The sequence below is a fragment of the Aspergillus wentii genome (assembly GCF_001890725.1).
Source record: "Aspergillus wentii DTO 134E9 unplaced genomic scaffold ASPWEscaffold_6, whole genome shotgun sequence".
Classification (NCBI taxonomy): Eukaryota; Fungi; Ascomycota; class Eurotiomycetes; order Eurotiales; family Aspergillaceae; genus Aspergillus; species Aspergillus wentii.
The window spans coordinates 1,285,161-1,303,917 of record NW_024467837.1 but is presented as its reverse complement, the minus strand read 5'-3'; the positions used below and the strand labels follow the sequence as shown (position 1 = coordinate 1,303,917).

Sequence of the window (18,757 nt, the reverse complement as noted above, 5' to 3'; positions counted from 1 at the left end):
ATAGTATATAATATAGTATATAGATACCTAGTAGAATACTATAAGTAGTATATAAGATAGCATCCTTAATAAAGGATATATAAGGATACTTATTTTATATACTTAGATAGTTCTCTATAATTAATAAAATTATTAATTCTATAGTTACCTTTATTAGCTATCTTAATTATTTTATATATACTTATTTATATATCTCTTAATTAAAGAAGTATATATTCTTCTTTAGCCTTACTTCTCTCCTTATCTACCTTACTATATTCTTAAGTACCTATAGCTTATAGGAGCACCCCAGTTACTATTAATATCCTTAGATTAGGGTTATAGGTTAGTATTCTCCCAGCTTAACTCACAGATTACAGGTCAGGTACCATTACAAGATCCCAGGGTGTGATAAGAAGAAGATAGATAAGGCTTATAAAGAGATATATAGCTATCTCCTATCTATACCTTTAGAAGAAAATAATTCTATAGCTTTATATAGAGAATTAGTAGGAAAATTAGTTAATTAGCTTTATTTTATAGATTCTACTAGAGCTTAGTAAGAAAAATATGAATAGCTTTATTTTTTTCCTTTATACTGAAAATTCCTTTACATTGCTGACCACCCACTAGCAGAGGCGGTGGGTGGTCAGGCGGCCACTAATAATCAGGAGTGCCAAGGCTATAAAATATGCTAAAATGAACAAAACACCAGATGAAGGAATAACTGTCTACTTAATATTACCTAGTTAAGTTGCTCTTTTCAGTAAACCCATGCTGACCTACAACTGCTAAACCTCCCAAACCCCCCATCAGAGAACACTATCTTAAAGCCACATTACCATAAATACATAAATGTGAATTCATATGTGGCTGAAATGTACTTGAGATTTGGCATACTCTAAATAACATTATTCCATCTTCTACCTACATGCCTTTTTCTTTGCAACAATCTCATTGATGAGAGACTCATTCAGCAAAGCCTGACGTGCTGCTTCATCCCCAGCAGCTGTCTTATTGAGACCCTGACCAGAGCCTAAATGTTTACTAGTCCACCCCCAACCTGTAAGATATACCCCAATGAAAAATCTCTGCATCCCTCTTCCCAGTTGAAGAGGGGGTTTTTCATCAACATACTTGAGTTTGATTCCTTTACCCATTATCTGCTTTGCCAGTGCTTCTTTACCTTGCATATCTGACGCCTGGACCCCAAAGCCAGCGATCTTTGGCAACCATAGCTGCGTTAACCATTCTTCAGCTTGCCTGTAACCATTGGCTTGATCAGAAAGTATGATAGCAGCGACATAAGCCTCGAAAATATCACCCTTTGTTTTAGTCCATCGCCTAGGTTGGGTCAAGTAATCATGTGGCACCGAAGCCCTGCGATCAAAGCCATAGCTGGTCGCATACTCAGAAAGGGTTTCATTCTTAACTAGAAGCTCCCGTATCTGTGATATCCGACCGGAAGGAAGCTCCTGAAATCTATTCCAAATCAATTTTGTAGCCATAAGTTCGATGTAAGCGTCCCCAAGGATTTCGAGTCGGTCATAAGAGCCTTTAGTATCGTTGCTCACACCGGGATGTGTGAACACAGCCTTCTCAAGAAATGGATCGACAATAGGCGGTAGTTTAGGTAAACTGTGTTCCCGTTCATGCCCTGATGATGCTTCCTCAGAAATTTCACGTGGCTTTTCTGGGCAGTAAATACTAGGCGATGCCAAAAGCGACGGCGAGTTTCTTGGAAGACGAAATGCTTTATCCAGTTCGGCAGTCGCTAGCATGATATCGGATCCAGCCTCGGCGGCATGGTGTTGGAAAGATTGATGACTGTCATTAATTTCGCGAACCAATTTCCTTAGCAGATCGAGGCGAGATCGAGCTTCGTCTTGTTTGACTGAGAGCACCTTTGTAGATCGCTCCTGTGATGAGTCATTTAAATGATCAATCTTCGGATGAGAGTGGATGAAGTTAGTCAACATGCAGGGACACTTTTTTCTGGTGTAATTTTTACCTTGACTCTTTTGTATTGATGATTGGCTGGGGAAGTACAGCTTGACTTTCGTTTCGAATCCATATGCTCGCATACATGCAAAGCGAACTCCAAAGTTACAACTACCTTGTTTGTGAGCCAACCTCTACCTAACTCCGCTGGTATTTACCTAGGTAGGTATGGTACCATACGCTCATATCACGTGACACCAACACATTGTCAATCAATACAGGAGCGTAGTCGACTTACTCTTATCATCGTCTTGCTACTCCAAGATGGCGGTGTCATCTCATCGAATATTAGACCTGGTCAAAGTATAACGATTTAGAACCCTTTCTCTCTTCTTCTTTGCTATTTGGTTTCAAGTTCTAACAAGAAAATTTCCTTCTAGGCCCAGTGTCGTATTTTCTCGTTGAATTTCAACCCGCAAAGACTTCGTTTAGGAAATAAGGTCTTACGACAGAGACTGCGTGGACCGGCGCTTGCAGCATGGTATCCCAAAAAAACAGTATCATTCCGAGATTTGCAAGATACATATAAACCCATTGGTTTAACAACTTTCGATGAAGCCGAGGACGATAGGGAGGAGGCAATTCAAATGTATGTATACATCCTCTATCAATATATCATATACGAACTTGCTAACTCGTTGCAGCGCGAAATTGCGAGGGAAAGGTAGACCGAAGAAGAAAAGGACAGCTGCAGGTAATGTTCACTGGGCCCGAGAGAACGAAGTGAGATTCCTAATGTTTCTATTTCTACAGAATCCAGATCAGCGAAGAAGAAGAAATAGTGCTCATTAACCCCGCAAACGATGCCACAATATCAGCTAATACCTCGAAAGTAACTGGAATAATACAGGCGTCGAATCATTGTACATTACTTGTCCTACATGGGCTGGCGAGCGCTTCAATTTACATCAAGAATATTCTCATTGGCGGCTCAATTATTCATAACTCTTCTAATGACAGGCATAGCCTTCGTGTATGTCCAAGCGTATGCAAGTACAGCTAATGTAATATGTAGTCTGATGTTTTTTTTTTTTTCTCCCAGTATAAGTAAAAATAAAATCTTGGTAACATGCTCTGTCCAAGTCGCTGTTTGACTTCTAGAATTCAATTATTATTATAAGTTTATTGTGGCTCACTAGGAAGGTAAAGACATCTTCGAAGGTCAACTACGCGGTTAATCATTCTATGCTGTATGCTGTTTAGTTGCTTAGTACATTGTGTGTATAGGTGTCCTGCCATGTTCAGACAGTATGATTTGATCTCGCATTTAATTTCTGTTACTTTTGCCAGGGCGCCAACCGTAAGTACCCATGGTGCACATATAGATACCTAAGTACGCATGGAGCATCAGGAAGCTGGTAGTACTCCGTATTAGAGTACCGAATGGATTATATGACTACTTCTTACCCGATTAAGTACTTATTACCTATTCCACATCTATTGAATAAAATTGGAAAAGTTGATAGCACAGAGTATAGAAGGATGTCCGATCCCCAAAGAAAACCTAAAGCCTTACGGCAGAGACAGCTAAAGTGTTGCTACTGTTCCCGTTTCTCTCATTTGGAAAAACTGCCGTCTTTTATTTGTGCCAGGAAAGAGCTAGACTTTCCCGACAACGATGAGCGATATGATGACCCGCCGCGGGTTTCTTGGGATTCCGAGAACTCCCCTCGAGTTCGAATGCACTAGTGGCCCATGGGTGCTTACACCTAAAAGGCAAATCCTAATAGTATGGCACTCAGACATTTCCCCCGAGATGTCCCGGAATTTCAACACGGATCCCAAGGAATGGATATCTCTCAACCAATATGACAAGGGGTGAGGTTATACAATAGCCCAGTGCCTGTGCCTACCTATTTAGGTACAGTGCTTTAAGATGGAACTTACCTACCTAGGTATGTAAGTACCTGTACTTACTGCCATGGAATGTAGGTAGTCCAGATCCAGTGGGAGGTAAAAGGTCCTGACCCGTTTTCTGACCGCCCTTACCCACCGCCTGTGTAATTTAAATTACACATCTCATAAGGTAAATGGAGGATCCATGGATGGCTTTGCCGGCAGATCAGTGGGTTTTGATTGAGCTGTTACGAGCTGTATCAAATGACAGTAAAATTAGGTACGTGCCTAGGTAGGTTGGGACTTTTTTTGTCATGCACTGTATACCTCGACTGTGTAGGTGATCATGTAGGTATACTCGGCTGTACATAATTACATAGATAGGCGGTGCGAAGGGCGGTCAAGAAACTGAGTCACACCTACGTTTTAGGTACCTAGGTAGGTACTGGAGTGAGATACATCAAGATATAGATGTATTTGTAAAATGAATCAATATTTTGACTGGAATAGAAGCCTGAAACAAAAGTTGAGAGTTATTTTCCATGTAGATTGGTGAGTATGTACCTTCCAGAGGGCGGATATAAAGTCACATGACCTAGAGTATGATAATGTAACATACAGGTACAAACCTGGAAGTACGCTAGAAGAAACAGCGCGGGTGCAACATGATTAAACCATTAACTACTTTGTACTGCGATATCCTAAGCCAGGAATTCTGCTACTGATTACCATACCCAGAAGACTCAGTGTAAGACACTACTATCATCTCCTGGAATTATCGTGAATTCCCTTATTACATTTATCTGAGGAAGCCTTCATCCCTTTACGAAGTACAAGCAATATAATGAAACCAGGCAAAAATCAGCTAAGGAGGGCAAGGAAAAAGGCTCAGAAAAGTGTAAGAATCCTCGCTTCTACTATTCATTACGCATTAAACTGATTTTCATTTTGTTAAAGGCTACAGAGCCCAGTCATGACACACCTAATGCAAAGTCTGAACACGATGAAGCGCATGTTTCTCCCAATTCAAGCATTGAGCCACAGTCAATTCCGCCCCCAGACCCCAGTGATCCTCTATGGCAGATGTACCAAGAAATTGCCAGCAAATTTGATGAAGCCGAAGATGGACCGACGTTGAAAGAGCCTGAAAAACCAGAAGTATATTTTGACGACGACGATGAAATACCAGATGAAGAAGGCGAACCAAAACTATCAAAGAGAAAGCGCAAAGAGCTGAACAAGCTTTCTGTTGCTGAGCTCAAAGCTATGGTCCGAAAGCCAGAGATAGTTGAGTGGACGGACACATCAGCCCCTGATCCGCGGCTCTTGGTTCACATCAAAGCTCATCGAAATGTTGTCCCTGTTCCTCCTCACTGGTCCTTGAAGCGAGAATACTTGTCGTCGAAAAGGGGAGTTGAAAAGGCACCATTTTCTCTGCCCAAATTCATCCAAGAGACTGGAATTTCAGAAATGCGTGATGCTGCTCTAGAGAAGCAAGAGCAAGCGACGCTGAAGCAGAAACAAAGAGAGAGAGTTCAGCCTAAAATGGGAAGGTTGGACATCGATTATCAAAAGCTATATGAGGCGTTTTTCCGCTTTCAAACAAAACCTGAACTCACTCGCTATGGTGAGGTCTACTACGAAGGAAAAGAATATGAAACCAACCTCAGACATTTGCGTCCGGGCGAGCTAAGCCACGAACTCAAAGAAGCACTCAATATGCCACCTGGTGCGCCGCCCCCATGGCTAATAAATCAACAGCGGTATGGACCCCCTCCGTCCTACCCAGCTTTGAAAATTCCGGGTCTGAATGCACCCCCGCCTCCTGGAGCCATGTGGGGGTATCATCCTGGCGGATATGGGAAACCTCCTGTGGATGAGCACAATAGACCTCTCTACGGTGGTGATATTTTTGGTATATTGCAACCGCAGCAAAATGTCCAGCAAGGCGAGCCTGTTGAAAGAGACCTTTGGGGCGAATTGCAGGCACCGGAAGATTCCGACGAAGATAGCGAGGAAGATGATGAAGATGAGGAAGAGATAGATGAACAGGATGAGGAGGCGGGAACTCAGACGCCCAGTGGCCTGGAAACACCAAGTGGCATAGCATCCGCTGCTCCATCTGAACTCACGGGAGAGGGAGTTACAGGGGAATTCGACGTGAGGAAACCTCATCGTGGGACTCAATCTGAGGAGCCTACACACCCCAGAAATGCTTTCCAGGTCATTCCTGAGCGACAGACCCAAGTCCAGGGATTCTTTGGGGGTGACAGAGCATATGACTTGAACACATCCTCACATAATCTCCCTCTGCTAGGGGCTGAGGAACAAAACCGGAAACGCAAAAAGCCTGGCGATGTTGATGTGTCCGTGGACCCAGATTCACTGCAAGCCAGTGATGGGATTAGCAAAGAAGGCTTACAGGATCTGTACGAATCCCAAAGGAAGCAAGAAACCAACCCGAATTGGGAGTTCCAGGAGGATCTTAGTGATATGATTGCACATGAAAGCCGAAAAAGATTTAGGAAGGAAGAGGAAAGAAGAAATAAACATTGAATGTTATTCACTATCAAAATGAAGTTTCTGGCTTGGGTTGTTGATATGTCGGGTAACAGCCAGATAGGTAATAGCTAGATAGATCATTTAGTTTAAATTTTGTATAAGATCTCGCTTTTCGCTTGGATATTTTATTTATGAGGGCTGAAATGTGCTGGAGTATAGCATGATAAAACCCTTTCTCTCATTAGATATGTTGTGCTGTTGTTCATATAAAGGTGTATCATTCACATGCAACTTCTGGCTGGTCACGTGGCATTTCTACTCCATCCTTATCTAACACCACTTGAGGTAATTAACTAGGTACTGACCTATCTACCTAGGTACGTCCTCATTTACTTGAAAGTCGTTAGGTATACAGAACGCTTTCAAATCCAATATCTTCACCTCAGTTCCATATATCTTTCCTTATTTGCTATCAAGTGCACTTTCTCTATTTGCCTGATTTTTAGATTGTCTAATGTTGGTGAATCGCAACCCCAAGAAATATTGATATAGAGAGATTCCAGGATGGACTGGGACCGCAATAGAAGGTTTGCATATACATCAACATCATATATTAAATATTTTCACCGACCAAGGTGCGACAGACTTTCTATGAACAGCAGCTAATGCCACTGAACTTCAGGTTTGATGATCGCCGTGGGGGTGAGAGTTATCGCCCAACTGGCAGATCAGGACGCTCTTCCTCTAGAGGCTATATCCGCCACGCCAGATCACCACCACGAAATCGGTCGCCTCGCCTTGTTGCTGATACGTGGGTGCCATCAAATAGTCGCGTTTACGATCGTTTACGAAGTCGTTCACCCCCAGCGTTCCGGCGTCGCTCTCGAAGCCCTTCTTTCCATAACAGAGATGCTTGTGCTGGAACTTACGGGAGAACACGATCCCCTAGAAGATTCTCACCCAGACGCGATGGAAGAGCGCGCTCTCCGCTGCAAACCTCCTGGCGTCCAAGATCTCCCTTCGGTGATAGCCGCACCCGTGACGCTTCCTGGGGCCGAACTACACCAAAACGTTTACGTGACCAATCACCGCCTAGTCAGGATTTCAGGTTTTTCAAAAGAGAGTGTATCGCATCGTCGACTTGCGACAGATATGGAAAGCCCGCTTCGCCGTCGCGGCGTAATATTTCCGGGGAAAATGTTTCTCATGCACCACTCTTGCCTCGGTCCCGAAGTCCTTTTCAAGGTGGACGTAGAGAGCGTTATCCAGATACCATAAGGAGGCGTTCACCATCCCCTTCAAAGGGCAACTCATCTGTGCAAACATCGACCCCGGGCTCGATTGCCAATTCTAGACGCTCATCGCCTCTCAGTCACGTTGACCGGATCAACTCACAGCCCTTCGATTCTAGGAGTCGATCTCCAGCTAACTCATCCATACCACACCGGCCATTTTCTAGGCCCTTTGATCGCTCACCCCCTTACCAAGAACGAACCCATCCGGCGAAATATCAAGCATTTGGTCGCGATTGGACGAGACATATATCTCCTAATGATGAACACACCGTTATATCCTCGGGGAGCAGGCGAGACCCAGAAAGTCATGGGGTGACTCGGTCTCTGGAGAACCAACAACAAATGGAATCGATTCAGTCGAATGTTACACATGCATCTGGTAGTACCCCAAGCCAACCCAAAGCATACCTTTTACCGACTCAATTGCCACCGTCTGGCCCTTCCCATGGCTCGAAGTCATTTTCGTCCCATAATCGTGGACCGAATATTTCTTTGCTCTCGGCTCCGACCCGCCCTCGCTGGGCATCAAATTTTAGAGAAAATTCCTGGGCAGGAGGTTCAGCACGTCGCGGCCCTGTTCCCAGTGCTCCTTCGGGTCCTCGTGGTAATTTTACGCCGACTGGATCCGGAGTCGAGACCAGTCGGCAGTCTGTTCATCGCCAGAGCAGTGTCACCCCTACCACTCATCCTCGTGCCCCAAGACTCACCAACCATCTCGCAGGTCTCTGTTCAATCATTCCGGGGGGCAAGTTTTTTTTGTCTCAATTAGAACCAACTATGGAAAGGCGCTTGTCACAGCTAGCAGCCGACCAAGAAAGACTGTTTGAGCAAATTGCTGAGAGGCAAAAATTGAAGAGATTTGGCATGAGAGACTGGGATAAGCTAGACAGAGAAAGCGCCATCAGCGCTCTGAAAAGTGAGTTGGCAGATGGACACCTGCAGCGCATAACGGATGGTGAAAGTGTGGGCGTTGGGACGACTTTCTGAATGTTTTTTGTTTGGTCTTTGGAGAGGTAGTTTTTTCCAATGTCTGGATATCCTCATCAATTTCAAGAATAGGTGCATTGATCCGATTCTATGGAGCCTCGGATACATATTTTATATAATAACATGGGTCGAGCATCTCTTAAGAGCTATGACCTAGAGTAAAGAATCCATACATCATATCATTATCATCTGCTTTGGCTTAGTTGAATAATGCGAAGCTTAGCGCGCACGCAGAGTACGTCCATATTAACTCCCAAAAGCCTAAAGTATGAAGTATGCAGATCTGAAGCATGGTGTACTACTTTAAGTGCTACCTAGTAGTGATAAGGTACTACTACGTACAAGGCATAAAATTAACAGCTGCTAGTATGCCACTATGTGGCAGTAACAGCTTGGTAACTTGGTACAGTGGGATGCACAAAGTCCTGACCTGGTCCTCCGACCGCCTTTCACCAATTTCCTACACCGCCTACCTAGTTAACTTATATATAAACCAACACGCAGTAGAGAATGTATATTATTATTATCTATATATTAAATGCTTCATTAATAAAATTAAGAGCTCTCTTTAGAGCTTAGATTAAGGATCTATAAGCTTTATTCTATTAGCTAGGGCCCTATAAAAATTTATTATAAGTATCCCTATTAATATAATTAACTTAATAATTTAGCTAGAAAAGAAATATATTAATAATATAACTTTACCATACTCTAGATGGCCACACTAGCTCTTTAAAGAGTAGAGAGATTATATATATAATCTTATTATAACTTAGCCTTATATTAAAATATATAAATTAGTTAATAATGCTAATAGCACTATTAAAAAGGACTTAATTTAAAAGCTACTATATAAGATAGATTATTATAAATAGATATAGCTTAAATATCTAGAAATTAGTTAAATTCATACTAAAAAAAAAGCCTTACTTAGGCTATAGATCATTAAAACTTTATAGAATAAGATTAGGCCTATATTTACTAGTCTAATAAGTACACTATTAAAAGGGGGTGTTACGGCACCTTTATCAGTGACATAATACTATTAATACCTAGTCTTTAATATTACTTAAGTTCTTTAAGTACTATTAGGATTATTTAAATACTAGCTTTACTTATTAGGAGGCTCTAGAATACCTAACCTAGGTAGAAATTAAATATTAGAAGCTTTAGTAATAAAATACTACCTAAATTAGTTCTATTTATTTTATTTTTATAAGTCCTTTATATAATAAGGTATACTATCTTTATCTCCTCCTTACCTATATAAAGGGACCTTAGAGCTATAAGGATTTATATACTCTAAAATTAGCCCTAGGGGAAGTTCCCTTTAAGCCTTATAATATATCTAAGTCTATTTAGGAGGTTAATAGCTATACTATATATATCTATATAGCACTCTTTAATACTTTTTAGGATACCTATTATATCTATACTATTATTCCTTAGGATAATAAGTAGAGATATTACTTTTAAGAAGTAATTATACTCTATATTAGATAGGAGTTATATTATATATTTATATATACTATACTCTATATGGATTTAGATAATACCCATCTAATTTAGGATAAGTTTAAGGAGTTTCTTTATAAATATTTAATTAAGGAGATCTCCTATTATTAGCTATCTTATAATCCTACTCTTAAGGAGCCTTCTCTTAATTATAGTCTATTCCTTATTAGAGAGTACCTCCATATAGAGGATAAATCTCTCACTAATTATAATTTACCTTTATATAAAGGCTGCTAGGGGGAGTTAATTAATGATCCTTTATTATAATTAGAACTAGACTATAATATTAACTAATAATATAACTATACTAAGATATATAAGGTAATACTGAATAGTGATTAAAGAGTAATATATAATTAGAGTCTTTCTTAACTCTCTGATCCTTATAATACCTATTTCTTCCCCTATAGCCCTAATAGTACTAGGAAGACCTTTATTTACTATACCCTCTATACTTAATTATAATCTTAGGGTAAGGTTATCCTCTATAGTGTGTCACATGAGTTGAGTTTACTCATGAGTAACAAGTAGAGTTTGAGTAATGAGGCAAGTTTGAGTTAAGATTCAGGACTTATAATATGAGTTAAGTTAAGATTCAGGACTTATAATATGAGTTAAGTTAAGATTTAGGACTTACTCTATAAGTTCAAGCTCTAAATATTTTAAAACTCTACTTATAATACTAAAAATACACCTATTTTATATAGGGGAGGCTTAAAAATACAGTAAAATATAGTAAAAATATAGACTCTTACTCTACTCTTACTCTTCTTAGCATGAGTTTAAGTCCTAAACCCTAACTCTACTCATAAGTTTAAGTCCTACCTTCTAACTCAACTCGTGTGACATGCTAGTATTTTATACTTTACTTATTATTTTCTATTTACCTTTTCTTTATATAATATTACTACTTATATCCCTTTATTATAGCTATTAATTACTTTACTAGTATAACCTACTATAACTTTACTATTATAATAGTTATTAATAAAGCCCCTATACTTACCTAGGTAAAGGTACTTCTAAATTTTACTATATTTTATAATAGCCTAATATATAAATACCTAGAGGGTCTAGTAGTTCCTAAAGAGATAGCCTATAGTATTACTTATTATAATAAGTTTACTATCCTATATTATATCTAGTAGGCTATAATCCTAGATAAGTAATTAATTATCTTAAACTCTAAAGAGGTAGGTAGCTTTCTAAATTTATCTATATAGATAATATATCCTTATAAGTCTCTCCCTCTCTTCCCTATAGTTTTACTATACTAATTAAGGTCTCTCTTATTAGATTCCCTAATTATCTAATTAAGGATAAGTACTATAATACCTTACCTCTTATATATAACCTAAAGCTATATTTTATTAGCTATATTATAGCCTACTATACTAATACTAGGGGTTATAAGATATTTATCTTAAGTATAACTTCCTATATTAACTAAAGAGAAGATAGGGGGTAAATTATAATATATTCTTAATTTTCTATACCTTCCCTAGGACTCCCTATTAGGTCAACTCTTAAATACCTTATATAGGCTATTTTATAGAGATCTTAGCCTAATTAGTTAGTTTATATCTTTAGAATAACTATTATATTATCTATATAGAAATCTTGAATATATCTAATCTCCCTAATACCTATAAAGGGGGTTCTATAACTATAGGTACCCCTTCTACTCCTAGTAAGTATTAATACTTATAAGTAATAGGTAGAACTAGTATATAGAACTCTCTCTTTTAAAGGGCTTATATTACTCCTTTTACCCTAGTAAATAAGCTACTAATAAAACTTTTATTAATAATAAGTAAAAGAAGAAGAAGTTTAAGATAACTAGTCCCTCTACTCCTACGTTAATACTAGTTATATAAGGCTGTAAGCTATCCCTAAACTAGCCTAATCACTTTAATAAATCTAATAATATTTAATAGTATTTAATAATATCCTAATATAGGGCTAACTATTACCCTAGAGGAGACTGCCTATAAATACTAGGCTAGGAACTCTATAGATAAATATAGCTAGGAAGAGGTTATGAATTAAGGTACTATATAAGGGATTCTATAGTTAGCTTAGGGTGATTATAAGATATATTAGGTTTTATATTAGTAGTTTACTATTTACTAAAGAAGGTATTGTATATAGTTTTTTTTTTAATTTTTTTAAAGAGATAATAATAACTAGTATAGGATATTAGGAACTTAGATATTTATTTATCACATGTAAGAGGCCGCGCAAGGCGCAGCCGTTAACACTTGTATGTATATATAGTTATTGACATGAACAGGTGGTATATAAAATACTAGTTTCAGAGGTTTGGACTGGCAGAATAATTGAATACCATTAGTTAATAAAAAGCGGTGTTAGTTGGCAGTATTTACCAGGTCAGGACTTCCTGCACCCTAGTGTAAGGTATGCACGCCGGCCCACTCTACAGGCTAACTAATTATTTGATAATGTATCAGTACCCACTGTACTTGCTGTAGTTATGGTTTGACAGTCACGCGTAGGGTGGGGCCAATCTGGTCGCGTATCCTTGAGGCTTCGTGTCAACATCTGTTGCTTTTATCTCGTATGCTACTAACAAGTAGTTCACGAGTCCAGCCACAGGAAAAGTCAATACCTTGTATTGATTTCCATGTCGGTCTCCAGCAAGACACTGAACCTTGATAAATTATTCCCAACAGCGTCCACTATCTCATAATATTCTAAGAATCCGTCTCTTCCCATCAATCTACAACTAATCGATTTTTTTTTTTTTTTTTAAAAAAAAAAAAAAAATCCACCATCATGAATATATTCAGATTACTAGGTGAGTATGCCGCACAATTTAACAATTCATACCTATGCATAATTTGGCTCTTTGGGCTAATTTTTTGAATAGCGGATTTCTCACATCTCGCATCAATATTCATTCTGCTACAAAAGATGAAGTCTTCGAGTGTACGTTCACATTGCATTGCTCATAGCGCCTATTCTTGACTGGATTGTAGAGCTGTTCCGGCCTGTCTTTCAAATCGCAAGCACTGTATTTGATGGTTTTCCTAACCCGCTATCTTGGTAGGTTTATAATCCCAATTGACAGACAACAGACCCCTCTCCTGACATGTACACATTGACCAGATTTATTTTGGACCTTTGCCGATTCATTATACAACACCATCTTCAAAATTCTCTTCATTGCATCCTCGGCATACATCATTTATCTCATGCTTAATGATTACAAGCCAACCCATGATCCTAATATCGATACGTTCAAGGTTCAATATCTCCTCGGCTTCAGTGCTTTGTTCGCACTTGTTTTCCCCCATGATTATAGTGTCTCAGAGGTCAGTGCTCTTTAATATCCACTTTCCACCGGAACGCAGGACTGAATAGTGCTTAGATTCTTTGGACTTTCTCAATTTGGCTCGAATCCGTAGCCATTCTTCCCCAGCTTTTCATGTTACAGCGAACTGGGGAAGCGGACACCATTACTACACATTATTTGTTTGCCCTTGGCTTGTACAGGGCCCTTTACATTCCCAATTGGCTTTATCGTTACTTTTCGGATGGCCATTTTCAACTCCAACCGATACCTGTACTAGCAGGAATCATACAAACTCTTCTGTACTCAGATTTTTTTTACATCTACTATAACAAGTAAGTCTTCGCCAAACTGCCCTAATGGTGGAATCCTACTAAAATAAATGATTACAGGGTCATGAAAGGGAAAAAATTCTCACTGCCTGTCTGAAGAGCACTGGAAGACTGAATTTGCAAGTAGGGCCATAAAAAGGTCAGGGGTGACTGTTGAGTCATGGAAAACCTCTTCAGCCTGGTCTGTGCTTGTATCTCTAATGTGATGGTGTACCTTTGAGCTTGGTGGGCTATTAGAAGAACATCGTGACTGCCTAGCCTCGAATATTGACTGCCATGCCACAAACCAGTACTTCTGATTTCATGTGCCTTCCAATGTATCACTGCAAAATAAAGGTCACGCCGGTTTTAGCAATGTTACGGAGTATAAATCAAGATATTATGCCTTGGAGTTAAGGAAGCTGGCGCTTGTCTTCTGATTGATATTAGAATATCAATGTGTGGCACCATTATTCGATTTCTGATATAGGTACTACATATGGAAAACTGATTCAATTCATTTATCATTGACTTGGCCATCCCCCCCCCAAGACAAAAAGTAAACAAACAAAAAACGCAAACAATACAAGTATGCTATGCTAGGAAACAGTATTATTATCAAAGTGAAGTATAGAATTCTGAGTCTTTAGAGGCCGCGATTATCCACACTCCCATGGCCGGAGGAATAGCCAGGGCTGTAACTAATGTGCGATGGAACCGACAATTCTCCAGTAAAAGCATCATCCAATGGTGTAGAAACCGAGCTCGGCAGGCTTCCCATAGCCCCTATACTGAAGGGACGTGCAGGCCCTGTGTTTATACCTGAGCGTCCAGGGAAACTTTGTTGACTGTCTACCCAATTGCCGTGGCCGTCGAATTGGCCAAAGTAATCTGCCTGCGGCCTCTCTAGAGATATCGGACCGTTGAAAATAGACTCGCGCCTTGATATCGGGGGTGACGGGAGTTTGGGAGAGCGGGAGATCAGGTCAAGACGGGGCGAGCCTCTCCTCGAGTTAGGGGGTGTTAGGCGTGAACTACCCCGTCGTACTTGACAAGTTGGACAAATCTTCACGAAACGAGAGATAAGCTCCTTTGGTACCCTTTCAAAGACCGTTAACACCCCTCGGACCTCCGACACAATGAAATATGGCACATGACTCAGATCGGAGTCAGAAGGTTTTGCTTACCATGAGTAGATCCGCCGAACCTGAGCAGATGTTTTGTCTCTGCCTCCGTGTTGACACTGCTGATGGGCCTTGGTGAGTATTTTAAACAATTTTTCTCGAATTGCCACTGGCTTTCCTTCATGGCAGATCATCCTCGTGCACTATAAGAACTCATGTAAATGATGAAGCTTCTTTCAGAAAGACTGGGAGTAATACGTACGTCTGATGTTCCAATTTCAATTGCCTGAAGCTTGAACATCTTTTTGACCCAGAACCTATTTATTTGTTCTTAGCATGTTGCCTTGAAACAAGCCGAGTTGGTTTCAGAGAAATCCAGAAACAATCAAGAGGAGCTTGAAGAAGCATCTTCATAAGTTGCAGAAAGAAGGGTAATTGTTCATACCGAAACTGGGCGGACTCTATGGCTGTATCTTTTGGGTCTATTAAGACTGTCCTTATGTTCCGTGCTCTTTTGGCGTGGATTAGGGCCTTGTCCTGCTTTTTAACAGACAAATCATCCACATAACTATAAAACAGAAAGAAGTAGAAAAGGGCTCAGTAAGCATGATTTCCAATCAATGGTCTGGAGGGGTGGATGCTTTAATGAATACCTTTTCATTAATTGATCAAACTCCCTCACATCTGGAAATCCATCCAACCGCGGGATCACTGGTTCAGACAGCATTGTACTTTCATTTCGCGACTCCTGGCTTTCAATATCGGCTTCGTTAAGCGCCTCGCGAAGAGGTATATACCTTATTGACTGACAGTAGCGAGTTTGAGGTATATAATTCGGAGACTGGTACTGTGGCCTTGCTTGATCCGGTGTGGGCGGGACTGAATGCACAGGCGAGTAGTGAGGAGAAAGATTTTGTGTGGCAGAAGATAGACTTGAATGTTGGCTATATGGCGGGCTAACTTGATGTGCATATGAGTTGAAGGGTTGATGAGAAAGGTGATATGGCCCAGACCCATTAGCACTGAATTCATGACCATCTGCATGACCATATGGAACAGGCAGTGCGGTCTGTTGGTTCATAAGATAGTTATCTTGTCCATCATTGGTGCGTCTCCCAAAGCTGCTCATTATGCTTAGTAGTTAGGGGATAAGATATCTTCTAGTTTAAATGCACAATTTATCCTCAAGCAAGACTCGAATCCACAGGAGGATATACCCCTCGTCAGATAATGATGCCAATTTTTTTCTTTTTCTTTTCTCTGTTGTTTTAGTCTGTAGTGGTAATTGGAATAAAAGGGAATGATAACCTGCACGTTTGATGTGTCCTTTCCCCAGCAATCGATGTTGGGGGTTGTTACCAGTATGATAGAGAGCAAAGAGCAAGGTAGAAAGAGAAGGCAACAAGTCAGCACAACCTCTCTCTGGGCGATTTGATTCTGTAGGTAGTATACGGAAGAAGAATCAATGGAAATGGGAAATGGGAAATGGAGGGGAAATAATGTAAATAACTGCTGGGCTATGGACAACAGAGCAAAGCGAGGATAGACACTCGGGGCCACGAATAAAATATAAAGTAAATTGAGAGCTCGAGGCTTTATTTAATCCATCTATTTTCACTGTGAGCCCCAGCATGGCGGGCATGAAGAGCCCTCAAGAACCAGTCATACATGAGATCCTAACACCCTACCCGGAAGCAAAGTAATCAGCGAGCGACCAGGGGGGGAGGGGCTGAGATCATCCCGGGAAGCGTAACAGCATAATTTTCTTCATCTCCCACACAAGGATGTAAAAAAGGGAAGAAAGAAGATGGAAAAAGGAAAAAGCAAAAAACGCAACGAAAGGAGTGAAGGGGTTGGCTAGAGGGGAAGGGGGCCGGATGTCCGAGAGCAAAAAGCTGTAAGGTACAGGGAATATAAATAACATCAAAGCAATATGCAATGAAGACGAGAGTTATTTGTGGATCTGGCAAGGGTTCAACATTAGTAGAATGGAAAAAAAAAAAAAATTAAAGAAAAAGAAAAAGAAAAGAAAAGGACGAGGACGGGGACGGGGAAGGAAATGGAGGGGTGTTAGCTGCAAGGCCATTTGATCCTTTCAACAATCCTGGGTAGTGCAAGTCTGGACATTGGGTTCTGCTGAAAGAATGTTGAATAAACAAGACAAGTAGGATGCAGCAGGATTGGTCCTTCCCCAGACAAACCTATAGAGGGCATGGGTCACCTAATCGGTACATGTGGTGTAGTCAACTGCTTCACAACCCATTTTAAGCCCATAAGGCGCTTGTGCAGCGGAACAACCATTGTCATCCTCCCATTGAGGAATCCCATCGCAGCGCCGTATCCTCCGGTAGACGCCACGTTAGAACGACTGAGGGGCCTGCTCTTCAGTGAGCCCAGGGTGAGATGACAACCTAAGCGCTTGCTATCATCGATAACCAATAAGATGGGACTCTTGCCCGCAAGCCCACCTGGAGCGCCAGAACGTCCATCCCAAAAATCAAGAACAAGTCTTATTAGTCACGGCAACGCCCAGAGTCCTGTTTCATCATCCATGGATAAGGTAAGCTTGCTGGGCCTTTGCATCGTGTCTCCGAAAATAGTATGCAGTAACCATAGTCCTCCCGGACCATTGGCTGTCCTCTTCAGTCACCGCTCAATGACTGACAGGCAAGTTAACGGAACTGAGCTCTGATATGTTACTGGGTACATAAGTATTCTCTGCAGGGAACATCCGACCTTCTAAGTCTCGAGGACTGGTGCTGCTTTCTCGGTCATCCGATTTGAATGAGTATGTATGTATGAGCTGGCTCTTTTCCACCAGAGGGAATCAAAACGATATTCCTTGTACTGTCGCCTTGGCCATCATTCGATGAAACGGGCTCTCCGATCAGCAGTGGCTTTCGGATTCGCAAGGACTCGGTGTTGTTCTTGAGACAGTTTGCTCAGTGGCAGGGGCTAGAACCTTTCCTAGAGGCGATTTGTTATCAACTTATCATTTGTCGTTCCGAGTCGGAATGATGACAAGCTTTAGTCCCTAGCCCCCTGAATCACAACGACAAAAAAAAAAAAAGCCAAACAGAACAAAACACATTCTGTTTGAGCTTGGGCAAATCAATCAACAAATAATTTGTACTCCGGATGGAGACAGGTATGCAAATGATGTATGTACCAGCTCAATCAAGTATCTCCACTTTGTCATCCATTCTCATTCTTTCTTTCCTTCTTTTGCTAAACCTTTATGACACATGTCTTGAGGGCGTTTCTTTTTCCCGGAGAAGTATTAGAAAAATCCATTTCAATATGGAGTACTTGGTGATCATCTAGACTACGTTCTATGCAAGTAACCGGAGCAGATGCATGATATTTGCTGAGATGAAAAAAGACCCACTAACATTCAATAATAACATGACACTCTGTACATAGTAAGTAGGTATCTAGTTGATGGACATCATCATATCATGGGGCTGGATAGTTATCCTGGTACATAATCAATCTCACCGGGAATTGGCCTCTTTTCTTTCTTTCTTTTTTTTGTTTGTTTGTTTGGTTTTTGCCCCCCCCCCCCTCCCTCCTTTCTCTCACTCTCGTTGGCATTGGCTGAACCCGAACATCCATGCGAGGTTCTCATTAAGTCCCTGAAGGTAATACTATATACCCTTGCGCATTTCCAATTTGTTGTCCAACGTTATTACACCTCTAGCTTTCTTTCTTTGTCTGATGGTTGAATTGGCATCTTGTGCTCTTTCGCACCCTGTTTGTGTCTATATTGATATTATTTCCAAAGCATGTACACATATAAGTTGAAGCTATTTGCCTCCTTGTACATGATGCAAATATAAATACATAAATTTCATCTTGTGGACTAGAGAGGTATATATAAGTTGTTAACTACAG

General features: G+C 40.6%; 6 protein-coding genes across 6 annotated transcripts; 4 read left to right on the top strand and 2 right to left on the bottom strand.

The window, feature by feature from the left end:
• Window positions 1-637: 637 nt before the first annotated feature.
• On the bottom strand, window positions 638-2,089 carry ASPWEDRAFT_43176 (ribonuclease III). The gene is made up of 2 exons (XM_040835970.1): window positions 1,991-2,089; window positions 638-1,898 (listed from the first exon to the last, which is right to left on the bottom strand). Exons 1-2 carry the CDS (start codon window positions 2,051-2,053, stop codon window positions 903-905), a joined length of 1,059 nt encoding a protein of 352 aa, XP_040686788.1. The 5' UTR covers window positions 2,054-2,089; the 3' UTR covers window positions 638-902.
• A 155-nt stretch (window positions 2,090-2,244) lies between these two features.
• On the top strand, window positions 2,245-2,762 carry ASPWEDRAFT_115037 (mitochondrial 37S ribosomal protein mS33; the record flags this gene model as incomplete). The annotated part of the gene is made up of 4 exons (XM_040828544.1): window positions 2,245-2,283; window positions 2,361-2,569; window positions 2,625-2,674; window positions 2,734-2,762. 4 exons carry the CDS (start codon window positions 2,245-2,247, stop codon window positions 2,760-2,762), a joined length of 327 nt encoding a protein of 108 aa, XP_040686787.1.
• A 1,589-nt stretch (window positions 2,763-4,351) lies between these two features.
• On the top strand, window positions 4,352-6,627 carry ASPWEDRAFT_61270 (U2 snRNP complex subunit CUS1). Its single transcript, XM_040838568.1, has 2 exons — window positions 4,352-4,714; window positions 4,774-6,627. Exons 1-2 carry the CDS (start codon window positions 4,661-4,663, stop codon window positions 6,370-6,372), a joined length of 1,653 nt encoding a protein of 550 aa, XP_040686786.1. The 5' UTR covers window positions 4,352-4,660; the 3' UTR covers window positions 6,373-6,627.
• Window positions 6,628-6,680: 53 nt separating this feature from the next.
• ASPWEDRAFT_43173 (uncharacterized protein) lies at window positions 6,681-8,832 on the top strand. The gene is made up of 2 exons (XM_040835968.1): window positions 6,681-6,905; window positions 7,001-8,832. Exons 1-2 carry the CDS (start codon window positions 6,883-6,885, stop codon window positions 8,598-8,600), a joined length of 1,623 nt encoding a protein of 540 aa, XP_040686785.1. The 5' UTR covers window positions 6,681-6,882; the 3' UTR covers window positions 8,601-8,832.
• Window positions 8,833-13,002: 4,170 nt separating this feature from the next.
• ASPWEDRAFT_43172 (uncharacterized protein) lies at window positions 13,003-14,297 on the top strand. The gene is made up of 5 exons (XM_040835967.1): window positions 13,003-13,064; window positions 13,115-13,181; window positions 13,245-13,450; window positions 13,507-13,763; window positions 13,821-14,297. The coding sequence occupies exons 1-5, from the start codon at window positions 13,050-13,052 to the stop codon at window positions 13,855-13,857; spliced, it is 582 nt and encodes a 193-aa protein (XP_040686784.1). The 5' UTR covers window positions 13,003-13,049; the 3' UTR covers window positions 13,858-14,297.
• Window positions 14,298-14,385: 88 nt separating this feature from the next.
• On the bottom strand, window positions 14,386-15,992 carry ASPWEDRAFT_114890 (uncharacterized protein; the record flags this gene model as incomplete). Its single annotated transcript, XM_040828530.1, has 5 exons — window positions 14,386-14,839; window positions 14,927-15,066; window positions 15,126-15,180; window positions 15,309-15,431; window positions 15,517-15,992. 5 exons carry the CDS (start codon window positions 15,990-15,992, stop codon window positions 14,386-14,388), a joined length of 1,248 nt encoding a protein of 415 aa, XP_040686783.1.
• Between the last annotated feature and the right edge of the window lie 2,765 nt (window positions 15,993-18,757).

Bases quoted from the DNA above. Each gene is read 5' to 3' on its own strand.
- ASPWEDRAFT_61270 (XM_040838568.1), top strand. From the start codon at position 4,661: ATGAAACCAGGCAAAAATCAGCTAAGGAGGGCAAGGAAAAAGGCTCAG. The intron at 4,715-4,773 runs GTAAGAATCCTC...ATTTTGTTAAAG, and splicing joins GGAAAAAGGCTCAGAAAAGT to GCTACAGAGCCCAGTCATGA.
- ASPWEDRAFT_43176 (XM_040835970.1), bottom strand. From the start codon at position 2,053: ATGGATTCGAAACGAAAGTCAAGCTGTACTTCCCCAGCCAATCATCAA. The intron at 1,899-1,990 runs GTAAAAATTACA...GACTCATCACAG, and splicing joins ATCAATACAAAAGAGTCAAG to GAGCGATCTACAAAGGTGCT.
- ASPWEDRAFT_43172 (XM_040835967.1), top strand. The intron at 13,182-13,244 runs GTAGGTTTATAA...CACATTGACCAG, and splicing joins TTTCCTAACCCGCTATCTTG to ATTTATTTTGGACCTTTGCC. The intron at 13,451-13,506 runs GTCAGTGCTCTT...AATAGTGCTTAG, and splicing joins ATGATTATAGTGTCTCAGAG to ATTCTTTGGACTTTCTCAAT.
- ASPWEDRAFT_43173 (XM_040835968.1), top strand. From the start codon at position 6,883: ATGGACTGGGACCGCAATAGAAG. The intron at 6,906-7,000 runs GTTTGCATATAC...ACTGAACTTCAG, and splicing joins GACTGGGACCGCAATAGAAG to GTTTGATGATCGCCGTGGGG.